The 19,428-nt window shown below is 35.7% G+C and overlaps 1 protein-coding gene across 3 annotated transcripts in view; it reads left to right on the plus strand.

Moving 5' to 3' along the window:
• Positions 1 to 19,428, plus strand: part of EML4 (EMAP like 4) — a 156,208-nt gene that overhangs the window by 58,432 nt on the left and 78,348 nt on the right. For all 3 annotated transcript variants that reach the window (XM_032652069.1, XM_032652067.1, XM_032652068.1), the window contains exon 2: positions 12,206 to 12,388. Coding sequence is in view for 2 of the 3 variants with exons in the window: in XM_032652067.1 (XP_032507958.1) it covers positions 12,206 to 12,388 (183 nt within the window). In the remaining variant the exon portion in view is untranslated. The remainder of the gene's footprint in view (positions 1 to 12,205; positions 12,389 to 19,428) is intronic.

The raw sequence follows: 19,428 nt of genomic DNA on the forward strand, positions 1-19,428 counted from the left end.
CTTAAGCCCAAGACCTAGTTATACTTTTGTTGCAGTGACCTCAAACTCAGCAGGTCCAAAAGTGCTCATCATTCTACTTCCTCATTCCCCCCAACCTTGTTTCTTTTCCTTTATTCCTAGCTCAGTGAATGTTATCTAACCATTTGCTCACTATTCCAAATAGAACAAGGAGACCCTTCCCTACTTTTCATCCCCTCATCCAGTCAGTGACCATATTCCATCAATCCTGCATCTTGAGTAGCATCTCTTAAGTGCGTCCTTTAATTTCTAATTTCTAGTAGGTAAAATTCCTTTTAATTCACCTCAGCATCTCGAAGAGATTCTGTACATCATAGTACTCAAATACTTGAATGTATGAGTAAGTGTTTTGGAAAGATTGACTGTAATAGTAAAGAGAGAAGATGATTCTTGAGCAAAGAAAAACTAAGCTGAGATTAGGAACCACATACTTTCTGGCCTGACATCAAATTTTGATTTGAGAAGAAAGGAATGCCCAAGGTATATAATCTACAAATTAGTAGCAGTTTACAAATGGGAGGTGGTAAAAAGAAGCCCATGTACTGTAGTGTATGTATAAGGGGAGCCTTTTTGTTACGTACTAATTACAAAGCACTAGGTTGCAGAACTTCTTGACAGTCCTTCTCTAACCTTAGGAGTCTGTGAGCAGTCATTTAATTGGGCTGCATTTGTTGTAAATAAGAGTAGTTGAGACCTAAATTATAAAACTATCGTCTTACATTTGTCTGTTGACTGAAGAGAAACAATAAAGTACAATCTGCTTCAGAGCTTCTCACCAATCAATAGCAAGAATTTGAACTCCGTCCTAGTCTGTGCCTGGCATTACATTTCCTTTGTATCATTATATTTCCCATTCTGTCTGCTTTTATTCATCCTACTTGGTATCCCCTATTTGTTTCAGACACATTACACACACCCCAGCCCATTTAATTCCTATTAATCTTCCAAGTAGCTCCTGTATTTTGATGAATCTGTACCAGGTATTAATCTATAGAGAAGAACTTTCCCAAGTCTCACTTTAGGAAACACTCTTGATGGTTCCCACTTTCTTCTGTAAATATTAATCTAGGTCATTTTGCTTCATTCCTCTGTCTTTTATCAGCTTTGCTTTTAGTTTATCCTCATCTCAATCTTTGTAGCATAGCTCTTAATGTTTGGTTTAGGTTTTATCCATTTCACAGTATTGTGTGTGTGTGTGTGTGTGTGTGTGTGTGTGTGTGTGTGTGTTTATAGTAGTCCAGTTGTTTCTGTTTTACTTTGGTTTGGTTTAAATTTGCTTTTCTTAATTATAAATATAAAGCTTAAAAGCAACAAACTGAAGAGATGATCTGTCAGTAGCTTTGTTTTGACACTTATCTCCATGAATTTGTTCTTTAATTAGCTTTAGAAGTAGTTATCAAAAGAATAAATACACGTTTCATTCATTAACTTTCACCTGCTTTTACATGGTTTTATAAGAGAGACTAAAGATATTTATAATTTCAGTTCCCTTATTCTTTTACATTATTGTAAGCATATGTGATTTGATATCAGAATTTCTGACCAGATGTAAATCATTATAGGTTACTACTAATACAGTTGTATTATTTTAAAATAATTTGGAAAATTAGTGAATTAAGAAAAGGGACTATTCTCATTGTTAATTGTATTCATTATCTTATTCTAGTGAAATGGTTGTAATAAATCAGCCATGTTACACTTAGGTTTTAAAAATTAATGAAAAGTGATCATTCTTTTAGTTTCTTTACAGTTCATGTGGATTTCATTTTATATTAAACAAAAGCAAAAGGAAAAAGGAAATGTGACTTGCCACTTTGCACACACATTGTTTATTTAATTTCCTAGTAGAGAAAAATACTCATTTGGGGGGCTTTAACTCTGTTATTTATAGAAACTATTTAATATGTTTTAGTTTCAGAAGGCAAAAACTGGGTTTTGCATTTGAAGCAGTTGTACCTTACTCTTAACCAATTGAAAGAAGATCAGAAAAGTAGTGCCTGAGGACAACCAAATAATTGTAGTGAATATTCATTTGGTGCATTAAAAATGTGTTTCTGCCTGTGCCTGGAATTTAGCCACTCCCCAAAGCAGCCCAAGTTTTTTTTTTCTGTATCTTTACCCTCCTTTTGCCTGCGTGCTCTGTTTCCTCTCTCTCCTTCAGTTTCTTTGTCTCTCTTTATAAATAAGTAGAAAACTTTTCTTTAGATCAGAGAGCAAAGGGGCCGGAGAAAAAACTTCTATCTTAAGAAGTTTTTATTTGTGCCAACATAGAAGTGCTTGGTGGTAGGCCATCTGGATCGGGAGGATTTCCTCAGAATGTAAAGTATGTCGTGAGATTTAGGGAGCTGGGATTTGCTCTGGAACTATCTGGGAAGGCAGCAGGAAACGTAGACAGAACTGGTTTATACTGCTTGTAACGTAGGTGGCAAGAATGGAAGACCGCTTGCCTGGTCTCGCTTCAGTGTGTGCTTCCTCTACATTTAGGAGCTTCTGCACTGGTAACGTATCTTTCCTTTCCTGGGGATTCAGACTTGTGTCACAAACTTTACTACTCGTGACAAAAGAAATCTGAGGATGTGGGAATGCATCTAGGTCTCTTCCGTGCCTCCCCTCCTCCTTCCTTTAAATGTATGTGTCAATAATGGCATAAATATTTGCCTACCTACTTTTATAAAGTACTTAAGACTGTACCCCCTTTATAAGCAAATATATCCTGTTGTAAGGGCAGAATGGGCTTTGTTCAACTTGTTCTTTCCCTGCGCCCCGCCCCCCAAAAGACAGTCATCATATTATTTGTGAGGAAAAAAATTAAGTTTTTAGTGGAAAACAGTAAAAAAATAAAAGCGCCTCTCAAATAATAAGAAATCAGAATTGTGTAATTAAGCTTGACTTCTGCTTCTGTGAAGTCTAACCAAAAAACGTCAAAAGCAGAATTATCCAATTATCTGTTTTTAATTTTGTTTTAAGTGAGACTTTGAAAAAAGTCTTAATTGTGAATGAATCCTAGCGATAGAACAAAGTAAAGTCCTTCCCTGGGACTAGCCTTCATGTCCGGAGTGCTGTAGCAAAAGTGGTTTTATATTTTATTTAATACAATTTCTTATATAATTTATGCCAGCAGGGGAATTTTTAGTAAGAATATCTTACAAGGAAAAACAAACTTAAGTTTTTAAAAGTAGAAAATATAAGTCAACATTGTTTGTGTTATTCAGTTGAAGACAAATTAGATAGTCTTATTTTCATATAATATTGCTAGGTGGAGGTAATTAATATTGTCATTTATTAGAGAAATAAAATATCCAAGCTTTAACAGTTAAAATGCCTTATTTAATTAAAACTTCTTTGAGAGAAAAATTTGACTTTTAGAAGTAGAATATTAAGATAAATAGGAAGCATTAATTCCTGCATAAATATATCTTTTTATGAGCTGTTTTTATGAATATATTTTCTTATGGTTTATTTCCGAAAGTAAATTTTAGCTGTTCTAGAATACATAATGCATAACTTTTTGATATAATACTTAAATATTTGTCTTGATGAGACAATATTTAAAGATAACTAATTCCATTTTAAAACAAAGAAAAAACCATTTAAGTTGCTAAATGCTTTCTGATTGGAATTTACTAATGTGACAAATCAGTTGTGATTTTGTTTTGTTCTTTTGAAGAAATGATGTTTAAAGACCCGATTTTCCTTAGGGTGTATTGTTTTGATTTTTGTGTCTCTTATTAGCTTGAGAATATTTCTTTCGAACATTATGAGATGTATACTTTTACAGAAATGCTTTCATTCACTATGCATAAAAATCTACATGTTAACCAAACTTGTATTGAAAATTTGGGTGCGTTACTAAGTAGGTTTACATCACAGCCTGGATTAGCTTTGCTTTTCTTTACTGAGAAAATAGTTTGTTTGGTTTTTTTTGGTTATTTATTTATTTATTTATATTTTTGGCTGCCTTGGGTCTTTGTTGCTGCGTGCAGGCTTTTCTCTATTTGCGGCAAGCGGGGGCTACTCTTCCTTGCGGTGTGCGGGCTTCTCATTAGGTGGCTTTTCTTGTTGCAGAGCATGGGCTCTAGGTGTGCAGACTCAGTAGTTGTGGCTCATGCGTTCTAGAGCGCAGGCTCCGTAGTTGTGGTGCATGGGCTTAGTTGCTCCGCGGCATGTAGGATCTTCCTGGACCAGGGCTCGAACCCGTGTCCCCTGTATTGACAGGCAGATTCTTAACCACTGCACCACGAGGGAAGCCCCAATAGTTTAAGTTTAATTTACAAAGAATTTTGCTTGTTTTGCAGAAAATTCATCTAAAGTAAAAGTATAAGTAAGCAAAATCGTCTGAAATCCCACTTGCCAGAGACATACCTCCAGTCTCTCTATACATCTGTAGGTGTATGTATGCCTGTGGATATACAGTTCTACACAGATACAACTACACTATAAATGTTGCCTGCAGTTTTTTTCTTTATAGTATGTTGTTACTCCTAGTAAACTTTCTTATTTACGATTTTAAATATGTACCATCCTTTTTAAGAGTTCCGTAGTGTACCATAATACAACTATTTATTTAATCAGTTCCCCATTGATAGTCCTTTAGGTTAGTGCCCTCACTTTTTTTAACTGTAAACAATGCATGGTGTTGTTACTGGTTTCTCATGGTTCTTCACCCATATTAGCTCTTCTAATCCTTGCCACTACCATTCTACCCATTAAGGCCTGCCCAGTGTCTTAACATAAGTGCTTTAGGAAGGGGAGATCAGAGACTGTTTTTAATTTTTTTTTAAATATTTGTTCTTTGGATGGTATTATATCTCATATCATATACCTTTTTGAGATGGACTTTTTTTTCCCCAAAGATTCATAGGTAACAGCTAATCTTAAGGTCATTCCATTAGCCCTCAAAGCAGTCATAAAAACCACCTGGTTTAGTTGTTTTTATGACACAGAACCTCAGGGTTCTTTGGAAGTACAACTCTATCTGTTTTATCTGTTTTGGGATTTAATTTGCAAAAATGGTTTCATTGTTCTTAAAAAAAAAAAGTGAGTAATTATATAGTCTAGTCATCCACGTTCCCCATCCTCTCTCAGAAGAGAAAAATCACTAACTTCCACCTCAAAAAAGTATAATACAATATATGTTTTAATTGTCTTTATGACATAGATGTTCCATTACCTGTGGAGGCCTCCCTGTACTATCCCCTGCCCTACACCATTAGAAGTAACTATTGTCATAAATTTTGTATATGTCATTCCCTTGCTCTGTGGTTTTGTTCTAAGCAATATATTATTTACTTTTGTATTTTTTGAACTTTATGTAAAGTCCGACTTGCTTTTTACACTCATTATTATATTCCTGAGATTTATACATGATGTTTCATGTAGCCATAGTTTATTTTTACCACTTTGTAGTATTCTGTTGAATGTTTATATCACAATTTATTTACACATTTTATAGTTAATGGACATTTAGGTTGTTTCCAGTTTGTTTCTATTGTGAACTTTGCTGTTGTGAACATTATTGAACATTTCTGTTGGTGTATGTATGCAAGAGCAGAGGTTGGGAAACTGTGCCTGGCAGGCCACCTGTTTTTGTTTGTTTGTTTGTTTGTTTTTGCGGTACGCGGGCCTCCCACTGTTGTGGTCTCTCCCATTGTGGAGCACAGGCTCCGGACGCGCAGGCTCAGCGGCATGTGGGATCTTCCCGGACCTGGGCACGAACCCATGTTCCCTGCATCGGCAGGCGGACTCTCAACCACTGTGCCACCAGGAAAGCCCCTCCAGGCCACCTGTTTTATAAAAAAAAAGTTTTATTGGAACATAACCACACAATTATTTACGTACTTATAGCTGTTTTTTTGTTACAAAGGCAGATTTGAGTAGTTGCTACAGAGATGATGTGGTCTGCAGAGCCTAAAATATTTGCTGTCTGGCCCTCACAGAAAAAGATTGCCAACCCTGCTGTAGGTCGGGGTCTATACACCCAGGAGGGGAATTGCTGGGTCATAGAATGTGTGCATCTTCAGTTTTACCAGATGATGCCAAAGTTGGTGTTACTTTTGTTTTTGTTTTTTAATCTCAAAGTCTTGAAACAGTTTACCGCCTACCAGTAATATATGAGAATTCACATTACTCTGTATCCTAGGGAATACTTGATATTGTCATGCTTAAAATTTTTTGCCTGTTTGGTGAGCATAAAATAGTGTTTCATATAGTTTTAATTTAATTTTCCTTTTCAAGATTATTAATGAGGTGCTTGAGCCTCATTTCATATGTTCATTGGCCATTTATGTTTTCTTTTCCATGAGGTGTTTAGTCAAGGCTTTTGCCAATTTTTCTGTAGGATTGTCTTTCTGATTGATTTGTAGGAATTCTGTATTCAGGATCCTAATCCTTTATCACTTGTAAGTGTAAGAACTATTCCTCGTTTGTGAATTGCTTTTTCTCTTTACTGTGTCTTTTAGTGGACATGTATTCTGAATTCTAATGTAGTTTCAATATTTACTTTTATGGATAGTGCTTTTTGTATCTTGTTTAGGAACCTCCTCTCTACTTGCAGGATATGAAAATATTCTCTTATTATTTTTCTAAAGGTTTTATAATTTTGCCCTTAATTCTTTAATCTGCTTGGATTTGATTTTCATGTGTGGTGGAGATAGGGACTTCAATATACTGAATTTTAATGAATTTTTAAATTTTAATTTAACTTGGGAAGTTCTGCCATTATTTTTTCACATACTTTTTTCATCTAGAATCTTTTTCTCCTCTTCCTCTGGGACTCCAGTGACACAAATATTAGGCCTGAGTCTGTGTCCATTTTTTTCCTCTGTGTTTAAATTGTATACATCATATATATAATCTATTTGCATATAATATACATACATAAAATAAATTTTTTAATAGAAGAGGTCCTAATTTCAGAGATTATTTTTTCTTCTTATAAACAGTTCAAAAGGATTGGTTATCCAATATCCCATAATGTAGGAAATTAGATTAGAAAGGAGTATTGCTATAGACTGTCATAGTTAATACTAACTGCAAAGAAAGAAGCAGAAAAGGTATGAAGAAAGATTATAAGTTTGAAAGTGTACTTTAAATTATTTAATTAGAAATATAATAGCCTCCAGGGTGTCATTTTATCACAGTGCTTGCAGCACAAAGTAATATTTTCAGTGAAGACTGAGTCATCTAGAAGTTGCTGTGTTATAATTATATGCCCTTGTTAAGAAGACAGGAAAATAAGTGATCCATTTTAGAAAGATTTACATAAAACCACTGATACTCAAAAGATGCTAGAATGTATAGGCATGCCTCGTTCTGATGTGAGGCTGGGTTGCCAACTTTTAGATACTTAGCATAGAATACCTCTTCAAAGGTAACATGTATTTCTTGACAGTTTAGAAGACAAATTAACTATGATTCACTGTAGTAAAAGCATGAGTGACTACTGTTGTAGTTTAAAAACTGTCATATTGGATATGAAAGTTTACTAGTTACTTTTTTTTTTTTTTTGCTTGCATCTCTAATAAAAGAGACCTTACTTATGCCAATAAATAGATTAGACTGATGGAAAAGAAGTTCATGGACTTCTTTCTCTTTTCTCTCTTTCTTTCTTTCTTTTTTATTTCCCCCCCTTAATGAGTTTAATAACCCTTGGGAATTTATTTGTAGTTCATATTTTAACCCTCAAGGCTAGAAACTATTTTGAGAAGCAGCAAGGAAATAAGAGACTACCACAGTATAAGGAAAAGGAATCAATGTACTTGCATCAAGAAGGGGGAGTGGAATTAAGCCCCCAGAAAATAGATATATTTACTGAACATATGTATTCTTAAAAAGTTTATTGTGAATGAGCATGTGGTACATTAGAGATTGGGAGAGAAAAACATAACAAAGTTTTGAAAATGGAAAGAGCAAGAGCGATGGGTTCTATTGAGTCATCTGAGGAAGGAGCTCTAACTCCAGTTTGCTGTGTGCCCAGGAGTAACTCACCTAATTTCAGTCTTAGTTTACTTATCTATAAAATGGCAGTAGGGGCTGTTGATCTTTAAGATAGTCTCTGTTCTAGCTTTTATAATCAATGAATGCAAATTTAAGTTAATTGCCTTATGCTCTGATATGTTCCTTTATGAAATTGGAATGCTGTGTCTGAAGGAAACTTGCTTTAAGAAATTAAGCTTCAGAAGCACTGTATATTAGCTTAAATATAAGTTTAAATAACATATGAAAAGTAACATATGATACATTTTTGTGAAATTCAAATAATATAGAAATACACTAAAAAGCAAAAATTTCTCTTTACCCTTATCCTTCTAATCTCACTCTCCGAGTCAAAAGTAACCCCATTACCAGTTTGATGTGTATGCTTCTAGACTTTTTTCTATGTGTACATTATATACATATATAAATATGAAGTTTTTTGTTTATTTTTTAGAAGTATGTTTCAGTGTGTGTGTTTCAATAAATTATTTAGTACATGTTGTTCCCCAATTTGCTTATTTACTCCACTTGAGTCGTCTTATAGATCTTTCAAACTTCTGGTTTATATACTTATTGTTTTTAATTGCATGGCTTTCTGTGGTGTGAACATATAGCTTATTAACTCCATCCAGGGACTTTAGGTCATTTCCAATTTTGTAGCAATAATAAACAGTGTAGTAAAGAACACCACTATACAAAATAGTAACTTACTGAACCCTCACTGTATGACAGTGCTGTGCATTATTTCACCTAATAATCTCAAACCTGAGATGAGTACTAATTAGCATGAAAAAATTACATGAGGAAACCTGTCACAGAGCTGGTAAGTAGCAAACAGATCTATTCAGGCAGTGTAACACCAGAATTTACGCACAGTTCTACTTGCCTCTGAAAAGGTGAAGGGCCAAGATATTAGGAAGATGTTACAGGGTTTCAGGGCTATAATCAACTACTATGCCACTTTGCATCTCTGTTGTTGCTGTTGCCTTAGCTTGAGTGACCCTGTAATTGATCATTCAAACTGGGAAAATTTAGAGAGAAAGAAGGAACGTTGTAATGTTTTTACTGAGATAGCAGACATGTTTGTCCTGGACAAATCGAGACACATGAACACCTTACTCCTAGCCTAGGCCACCTTCACCTTTCACACGGGTTACTGCATTACCCTCCTGCCTGCTCTCCTTACATTTACTCTTATTCTGTTCCAATCCACTCTCTCACAGAAACCAAAATAACCTTTTTAAAACAGAAATCTGATTATATCACTTCATAGTTTAAACCCTGTCTGGCTTTGTGAAAGAATAGATTTATTCGGTCCTCCTGTGATTATTGTTAAGATGCAGCATGAAATAGAGTAAAGGGCACTTAAACTGTGAGTCAGGAGTCCTCTGTTTGAGTTTCGGATATCAAGACGAGTTTGGTGACCTTGGGCAAGCTATTTAACTTCTCAAGCTGTTTCCTCAAATACAAAATACAGATAGACCGAGGAGGGGGATGAGGTAATAAACAGGAAAGGTACTATATAAATGCAGGACATTGTTAATAGTTAACTTTTTGCTTGTTATGGCCTTTGAAAAATTGTCCTTGTATCTTATCACAGTATCTAGCAGGTTGTGGTAGGATTTTTACAAGCTGAACCACCTTTCATGTGACTGTCCCAAGTTTTACAAAATAAAAACTTTAGTCATTTTTTAAAAAATCAAAGTCTGTAAAAGTTAAGTGACTTACCAAAAGTAAAAGCTAGTTACCATGCTGGTACTAAAACCCAGGACTATACCCTTGGCATTATAGTCTGATAATCTTTCCACTAGCCTTTGCTGCCTTCTCAAAAGAATTAAGGAGATCATGTGTTTATAAAAATCACATAAATATTTTACCTGTGATTATAATTTAGATATATAACCCATCTTTCATAAATTAAGAACAATTTAGAAAGGCATATCTGTATAATTTACTGACTTAATCAGGACCTTTGGCTTACAAGTGATGGCTTGTAAAAAGAGAGTTTATTAGGTTACATAATTAGTTAAAAGAAATATTAGAGTAGCTCTCAGAATTGAAGGTCCAGGGCTTCAGAGACTAGAACTGGAACTCAGGGCAGCAAGACTCTTTATCACTGACAGCCCTAGGTCTGTGTGTCCTTATAGTTGATAAACCAAGAAGGATGGGCTACACCTCTCTCTCTCTCTCTGAAATTTGGGAGGACTCCATTTGGCCTAACCCATATCTCACAACCATTTTATGCTAGTATTAGGTTGAACCATATGAAATTACCAATAGTCCTATTTTTACCAACTAAAAAGGTCGCTTCCTTCGCTTCAACCTATTAATAGTGCAGGGTGGTAGAGAGGAGAATGAGGCATCCTAGATTGACAGCCCTAATGGAACCTCAAAAACTGGTGGAGTTCCACAAAACAGCTGGTGTTCTCCTACCAGAAGAAGGAAAACAGGAAAGTATTCTGGGCAGACAAATATAATAGTAACCATAGTGTAACACACATACAGAGTATGGATTAGCTAGAATTCAGCTAGAACACTCTGGAAATGAAAAAGACCTCAAATATAAAAACTTCTAAAACAAGAAGCTGAATTGTTCTTATTAGTCCTTTTCTTAAGCACCTCTAAGTTTGACATATCCGCCTTTTATGTAATACATGGGCCCAAAGCTCTCAAATGATACTTTTTGTACTTTGAAGTTGTGTGTTAAACATTTATTGAATGTCGGACATGTCCTGGGTACCTTCCTCATAACAATATTTAAAGACAAAGAAACTGAGGTTCAAAGAGGTAAAATAACTTTCCTAAGATTATACAACTGATTAACTATGGTACTAGAATTTGAAGTCTAAATTGAAGATAAAACCCAACTTTTCCTTCTATTCCAGTACTTCTCCAAATATTGTCATTGGAATACCTCTAAAGACAGAAGAGAGTGCATATGTATGCCTGAGCTGTCTGTAGGCATATAAGGTCTTAAATATGAATATGTTTACTGCTCCATAATAAAGGGTGATAACTTTGGTTTTAAAATGCTGAGGGTTTTGTTGTTGTTGTTGTTGTTGTTTTTTTGCGGTATGCGGGCCTCTCACTGTTGTGGTCTCTCCCGATGTGGAGTGCAGGCTCAGCGGCCTTGGCTCACAGGCCCAGCCGCTCCGCGGCATGTGGGATCCTCCCAGACCGGGGCACGAACCCGTGTCCCCTGCATCGGCAGGCGGACTCTCAACCACTGCGCCACCAGGGAAGCCCTGTTGTTGTTGTTTTTAACTCAAACTTTGAGTTAAATTGTCTGCTTAAGATGTCTGGCACATTATCTCAATATGAGAAAAATGGCACACTATAGCTTAGTGTGTGAATGACTGACCCAGTATATCTCACTCAGGTCAAACCATTCTTCTGTGAGAACCTAATTTCCCCCTTGAATTTTCCTGCTTATAGTGAATTAGCCAATAGCAATTGATCTTTTATAAACATTTGGATTCAGATTGATCTAACAAAGTAGTATACTCTCAAGTTACATAGCTTTGGAAGTAGTTTGTAATTGCTATGTTACAGCCGAACTTTATTTTGTCGTTGTTCTTGTTACATACCTAAGGCAGATATTAGCTATGTGCTGTATAGAAACCACCTTTTTTTTTTTTAAGAGAGGTTGAGGCATTGGGGAGAGAGAAGGAGCAGCAACAAGTCTTTTACTAATTACGTAGCCATATTTGGGGAGGGGATTCGGAGTATAATAATAAAGATAGAAGTAAAGAATGCTTTCTGATCATTGATGCTGAATCTGATACATAAAGCAAAATTGAAGTGATTTGTACTCCTTATTTTCATAAATAATTATGATAATGATATAATAAGTAAGAAGGATGCTTTGAATAGTTTACAGTCTTGCAAGTTTCCAAATGTCTACAGAGTGATATATTTAGGGAACATTTTGGTGAAAAAACTATTACAGTGATGGTATAATATATGGAAAATTTGACTGTGGGAAAATTTTCATAATTTTAATTACATGTCAGCTGTATTAACTTTTACTATTTTAAATTAGTTCAAGTAGCTATGAAAATCTTTACAGAAATTAATCTGTGCAAAAACAATTTTTTTTTCAATTTTTCTCATCTTTTAAAAGACTTATCTGGTATAGTTTTTCTTATATGTCATTAGATTCTTTCTTAAGAAGTTTACTTTAAAAATATTCCATATTTTCTTTTCTTTATAGATGATAGTATTTCTGCTGCAAGTACTTCTGATGTTCAAGATCGCCTCTCAGCCCTTGAGTTACGAGTTCAACAACAAGAAGATGAAATCACTGTGCTAAAGGCAGCTTTGGCTGATGTTTTGAGGCGTCTTACAATCTCTGAAGATCATGTAGCCTCAGTGAAAAAATCAGTCCCAAGTAAAGGTAATTAAGTGTGTTGTAAGGAAGAGTTTTGCTTTTTGCAACATTTTCTTTGAAATAGTATATTAAACGTGTATTTTTTCAGTGACATTAAGATTGGGAATATAAAACTATAGTTTCTCTTTTGGATTACTTATGACTATAGTTTATTTTCCATTTCCTTTTTCTTCATCCCTAAGAAATGCTGAAAGTTTATTATTTTAAATTGGGAATTTTGGGGTAATGCCACTGATTGTACTTACTGGCTTTTATGTCATAGTGTTTGTGTGAATTTAGTATCTTTCAACTACATAACAAACTTAGTGCAGAGGGGGTGGGATGAACTGGGAGATCTGGATTGACATATATACACTAATATGTATAAAATTGGTAACTAACAAGAACCTGGTGGCGCAGTGGTTAAGAATCCGCCTGCAAATACAGGGGACACGGGTTAGAGCCCTGGTTTGGGAAGATCCCACATGCTGCGGAGCACCTAAGCCCATGCGCCACAGCTACTGAGCCTGTGCTCTAGAGACCGTGAGCCACAGCTATTGAGCCCTCGTGCCACAACTACTGAAGCCCACGCGCCTAGAGCCTGTGCTCCACAACAAGAGAAGCCACCACAATGAGAAGCCCGTGCACTGCAACAAAGACCCAACACAGCCAAAAAATAAATTGATTAATTAAAAAGAAAAAGAGAACCTGCTGTATAAAATAAAATAAAATTCAAAATTAAATTTACTGAGGGCAGGAACTGGATCATCTTTTTGTGTCTCCCATAGACTTCACATTGTATGTTGAACATAGCAGGTAGGCACTCATACTTTTTAAATGAACTCTCTTATCATTACAGAAAGGATTTAAAGCATTATAGTTCATATAGCTTCATTCTAAGCCTGTGGTCATTAGTCAGCAGAATCATGAAGAATTTAATTTAAACTCTGAAACTTACTGCCAACCCCAGTTCGATGGAAATTTTAACTTCTAGACACTGGGGATTTTCACAGACTGGAATAAACTGTTATCAGGACCTTGTTACTCTGAGTTTGGAGCAGATGTCATGTAGCTTTTCTCTTCTTCCAGCCACCCAGAAGGAATCTTAACTTCTTTAACATTAATCAAACAGTCAAACATATCATTTCATATATCTCACTGATTTCTTGGTAGAGAAGAGTAGATGGACATAGGCATGATTATCCCCATTTGGCAATGGGAAAAGGAAAAGATTCATCAGCTTACCTCTCTACTGTAATATGTCAACGCAGATGATTAACCTAGGGAGGAGTCTTACATAACTCCTGGGTTTTAGCTGGAGATTAGATAGTTAACCAGAATATGAGGAGCAGATGTGGAAGAAAGATTATGAATTCAGTTTCCGAATGTTGAGTTTGAGGTATGTGTGGTGTATAGATAGATACCTGTTGATAGCTGAATTATAGGTCTAGTGCTCAGGCTAGTCTTGGTTAGGAATAAAAATTTGGGAATGTTCAGCTTATGGATGATAGTTGAAGCCATAGAAGGAGGATGTAAAACAAGAAAGTGGCTCAGGGTAGTTCTTTCAGGAGCTCCAATATTTCAGCATAGTAAAGAAAGAGTGATTCATGTTGCCAGCTGCTACAAAGAGGTCAAGTAAAACAAAGACTGAGAGGTGACCATTGGATTTGACATTTATGAGAATATTAGAAACCTCTCCAAAAGGAATTTTAGTGGAGTAATAGGATTACAAATCTAATTGCAGTATTTTGAGAAGCAGGAATTGAGGAGAACTCTGGAATTAAGAGCAGCAACTGTAGCCAGCCACTTTTTTCAGAAAATTAACCTGAGAGGGGAAGAGGGTAGTAGAAGAGGATGCTAAATCGAAGACTAGTTTTAATGATTTTTATTTTTTAAGACGTTATAGACTGTAGCAGAAAAATACATTGAGGACAAAAAGGCAGCAGAGAGGAAGATGATGTTGGTGAGAGAGGGGTGGTGGTAATTGAGGCAAGTTTCCTGAGAGTTTGAGAAGGGATGTTAGAGCAAGTTAAAAACTATTAGTCTTAGATGGAAAAAAGACTACTTCTGAATATTGAGATATCCATTCCAATAGAATGGAAAGAGATAAAACTAAGTGGAGGTTGATATATATTCACAGTTGTCAGGGCTAGAAGTTTCATTCCTTATCGCTTTCTCCTCAGGAGATAGTGATGCCGTCTAGGAAAGTAAGGCAGTTCCTGGCTGGTGAAAAAAAAGGCAGTCGACATTTGGAATGGTAAGAGAGTAGAAAATGGAAGGCCACAGACATGAAAGAAATGCTCAGGGACCCTGAGGGTACTGGCTACCGAGTTGTGAAACTTTGAGGGAGGGGCATTCATTCTGCCTGGTTTTCTGATTCCCATTCTCATACCTCCCACCCTCTAGCACTCCAGGCCTTTGTGTTAATGGTGGAGAGTTAGATAGCTGGATGGTTCTTTTCCATTACTGGTTAGTAGGATAAATGTGTCAGTGGCATGGGATAAGTAAGGGACCTGAGAGTTTGGCAAAAGACTTGATTGAAACCACTTTGGTTAATAATGTTATAAGTGGGTTTTTAATTTTTTGAGGATTGCCAAGATCAAGCCAGGAAAAAAACACTTATTTGGTTATAAATTGATTTTTCTAAGAGAATTCTAGAGCTGTTAGAGTATTAATGTATATGGGCTTTACAGGGAAGGTAAACTGTACATTAAGAGAGAAGAACAGGTTTCTATAATTAATATGTGTACCCTCAGCTTCTGGCTCTATATTAAAGTATTTTTAAATCCTATAAGACAAAATGATATAGTATTTGGTTATTATCTCATTTTAAAAGCTTATTTTAAATAATTTGTATTAACCTACAATTTAAAAAAATTTTATTACGCTAAAACAATAGTACATTATAATCTTGTGTTGAGAAAAAAACGTTTTTTCTCATTGTTTATTTACTAAGGTATTTCAGTAAAGAAATATTTATAGAGAAATTTAAAGACTGCTCTTTTTTTAATTTGGCATACAGACGATATTTTGTATGACACATCAGTTCCTTAGCACCTACCTGTTTCAGTTTCATGAAGTACAAATACAGTTTAAATAGCTGGAGTTCCTGTCCCCTAGGAACATACTTTCTGTAAGTTGTCCTTTTCTAGTTGTCATTAATAAATCCTTTGTCTGTAAAGTGAATTTAGAATCAGTTTTGTTACAGGCTCTTTAGTGGAGATTTATCCAGTTCTGGAGCCACCTGCAGCTTCTACATTGGAACTTTTTCTTTCCACATAGTACCGGCTCTTACTTCTTATTAATAACTTTATTAATTAGAGAGATACTAAGTTCCTTTCCATTAATTCTATGTCATAAGTTTACTTTGACTGCCGTTCTTATAATAGGCTGATGTGGTTCACATTTTGAAATGGAGTCCACTAGTGAATATTCTTTAAGTTACTTTGTTACCTTAGACACAGACTTTGAATTGCTGGATATAAAATGGATTGCTGGGGAGAAGATTGATTATATAATAATTTGGGGAAATATTATTTAAGAAATGAGCATAATTCATTAAGGATTAACCACTGGATTTCCCATTAGTGAAAAAACTTGCCTGACCAGTTATGTTCTGTAATATTGATATTAACACATCAAGAGAAATACATATTTAAAGTTTTGTTAATTTTATTATTTGCAATTCTAAACAGCTTTATCTTGAAATTTATATATAGTATACTATAGAAAGTAATTGGAAAAGAAATATTAAGTGATTCTTCACTATTGTCATTTGTATGTAACCTTAAAAAGATCAACCATCAGTTTTGACAAAACAGGATTAATATATTAATGGTATAAATATTTGGAATAAACACTTTAAACAAAGTATTTTCTAACAAATGAAAAAAAATATTTTTGAAAAAAATTTTTTTAAAAACAATGAAATTATTTTGCAGGGTTTTTGTATTTTCTCCTTCAATTAAAAAGTAAATTAAGGCTTCCCTGGTGACGCAGTGGTTGAGAGTCCGCCTGCCGATGCAGGGGACACGGGTTCGTGCCCCGGTCCGGGAAGGTCCCACATGCCGCAGAGCGGCTGGGCCTGTGAGCCATGGCCGCTGAGCCTGCGCGTCCGGAGCCTGTGCTCCGCAACGGGAGAGGCCACAACAGTGAGAGGCCCACGTACTGCAAAAAAAAAAAAAAAAAAAGTAAATTAATATAATGTTATATGTCAATTATACCTCAATTTTTTTTAAAAAAAAAAGTAAAATCATTTCTGATACTGTAGGAAAATTTTATATGGAAATGTTTTAGTCCCTTGTGAAATTAGAATTTGTAGTATTCACTTTCACACAAATTACTGACAGGACAGTAATCACTACCATCTTCTTAAGATATTTAGAATTTCTAGAGGATTTTTCTTTAGAGGGGAGACTAAACTACCATGGATAAATAGGTGGAAACCTTTTATGAAGCTGTGCTTAAAAGTATAGGTCCGCTTCCTTATTGATGAAGACAACTATTACAGTTTTGCTAGGTGGTGGTGATATGGAAACATGACTTGGCTTCAGGTATGGCTAAAACTAAATGTGTATGCTAATGGGTTAACGACATTCTCTGTCATTTCATAGTAGTATTGCCATTCAGTAAATCCCAAAATCAGAAACACACCTAACTAGTCATTACAGTATTTTTAGTTCTGTTCTTTTAGTTTGTCCTCTCCAGTGTGCCAGCAGTATTAAAAGCTAAACCCCATTTTTTCTTGAATATATTATATCAGACACTTAGGTAGAAAGTTTTCCCAATAGTTTTTAAGGTGGCCAGTCATTTAAATTTCTCATGTACCTTCTCTTCTGTTGGAGAATTCTTTCCTTTTGACGGCATATGTTCATAATATATGCACCAGTTGCAGCTGAATCCTTGCCAAAAGGAAAAAAATTACCTGTACTTTGGAGCAAAAGGAAGGCCCAGGGAACACTCTGGCAGTTTTAACTGCCAGGAAGACAAATTATGTCACAGCTGGTGCCTGGGAAACCCATTAAGACCTCTTGGGGTGACCAAATGAATGTAATTTGAGAATACAACCCAGTGGCAATATGTGAAGACAAGCTGTTAGTACATAGAGGTATAAAAGCACACGAGTCAAATTATCTGAAGGTGGGAAACTGTCATTTTAAGCCAGGAAGCTGCTGGTAAACCAGAAATATCAAGCACTATGACTACTACTTGAGAAATGAGAGAGCCCAGAGGCAAAATTGAAATTTAGAGGATGTCAGTTCTCCCCCAAAAAACATTCCTAATTATATAGACTGTGGGATAGTGTACAGGCACAGATCCGTATCATTTGGCTCTTACTCCAATTAACATTTGGGAGAAGACAGGGATTGTCATGAGTTTGCTGTAAGTGTTGTTAATAAGTAAATTACATTAATCAGGTTAGAAGGTATGAATTTCCTTGGTGGGGCCCTTAGGATAAAATGATTCATACTCATGGTAGGGGGTGGGAGAGTATCTTATTATTTTGACAACAGATCAAAGACTTCTAAGCTGCTCTTTGTGTATGACAGTAAATGGGTGGATATTGCCTCAGACCAGGCAGCAGTTACCATTTACAGAGCTCCATTTCTCTATGAGAGTCAAATGCTCTTTGGTCATTTCTTCTCAACATATACTTTAAAAAAATGAGTCAAGAGAACTAAAGTACACCTTCCTGTGAAACAAGAGGAAAGGAGAAAAGTACACATAAAACTCTAAATGGAAAAGATAAAATTTGATGAAGTACATGTAGTCCTCAGTATTTCCAAAGAATGAAGCAAAGTTATTGACAGATTGAAAAAGGTGGCACAGAGCTTGAAAATGTGAAAAGAGTGGAAGAGGTATGCAGTTGGAGCTCTGGGGCATATGATAGGGAATCTGAGAAAAAAGATTTTGAGTGTTAACTAAAGTTCTTCCTTCATAGACCATCTTTACCCTTCTCCTGATAGAAAATTTTCCCATTCTTTAGGGCCTCAAATTAATTCCTGAAAATGATCTATTTTTTGTCTCTTGTTAGAATTGTTTTAAAATTTTATTATATGTTTCTTTTGGTATAGTTGCTCCCGCTGGATTATAAACTATTTGGAGGCAGGGACAGTTTCTTACATAACTAGCCTTAGAATGACTCAATAAATGTTTGTTGAATTAAATGTGGGAAAAAGAAAGTTATAGAAGTAGGAAGTTATTTTAAAAATTGCTCTTTAGATGGAGGGATTGGGATAGATGCAAGAATAAGAGGATATTACAGATGAGGGTAGCAAGATGGATTTCAGATTTGCAACATATGCAACAGTCCCTAGTGGTAACTTTACTATGTGACTCTCGAGTTCAGTGAAATTCATTAGCATTTAGGAACTGTCAGGCTAAGGTATCAGAAAGTTCATCTGCTTAGGTCTATCATCAAGGAATATAAACAATAATGATTAGTATTCTTATTTCATGATAAAGTAAGATAAAGTGTAAAATTTATCATTGGCCTTCAACCCTGGCCTTATGATGGTTAAAACTGAAACTGTGATTGAAACTAAATTAGTACCTTCCTGGTTTATAGACTTTTAGCCTAAATTTCTCTTATTTCAGCTGGGTTGCTGCTCAGCAATTGAACAACTTTTGTACCTTTGGTTACTAGAGGTCACTGTTGCTTCCAGTCTTGCAGGCTGATCTTTGAGAGCGTTGTGGCTCAGACTTTATAATGCCCAAGGCTTGGGGGAGAGGGATGTATATGTACAAGCATACATACATGTGATGTATATAGCTAATGATGCATTCTAGTTATATATTTGTGTACTGCATAATCTTTTTTTTTTTTTTAAGAATCATCTTTTTTTTTTTTTTTTTTAATTTATTTATTTATGGCTGCGTTGGGTCTTCATTGCTGCACCCGGACTTCCTCTAGTTGCGGGGAGTGGGGGCCACTCTTCGCTGCGGTGCGCAGGCACCCCACTGTGGTGGCTTCTCCCGCTGCGGAGCACGGGCTCTAGGCACGCGGGCCTCAGTAGTTGTGGCACACAGGCTCAGTAGTTGTGGCTCGCGGGCTCCAGAGCGCAGGC

Source organism: Phocoena sinus, chromosome 13, assembly GCF_008692025.1.
Source record: "Phocoena sinus isolate mPhoSin1 chromosome 13, mPhoSin1.pri, whole genome shotgun sequence".
In the NCBI taxonomy this organism is placed as follows: domain Eukaryota; kingdom Metazoa; phylum Chordata; class Mammalia; order Artiodactyla; family Phocoenidae; genus Phocoena; species Phocoena sinus.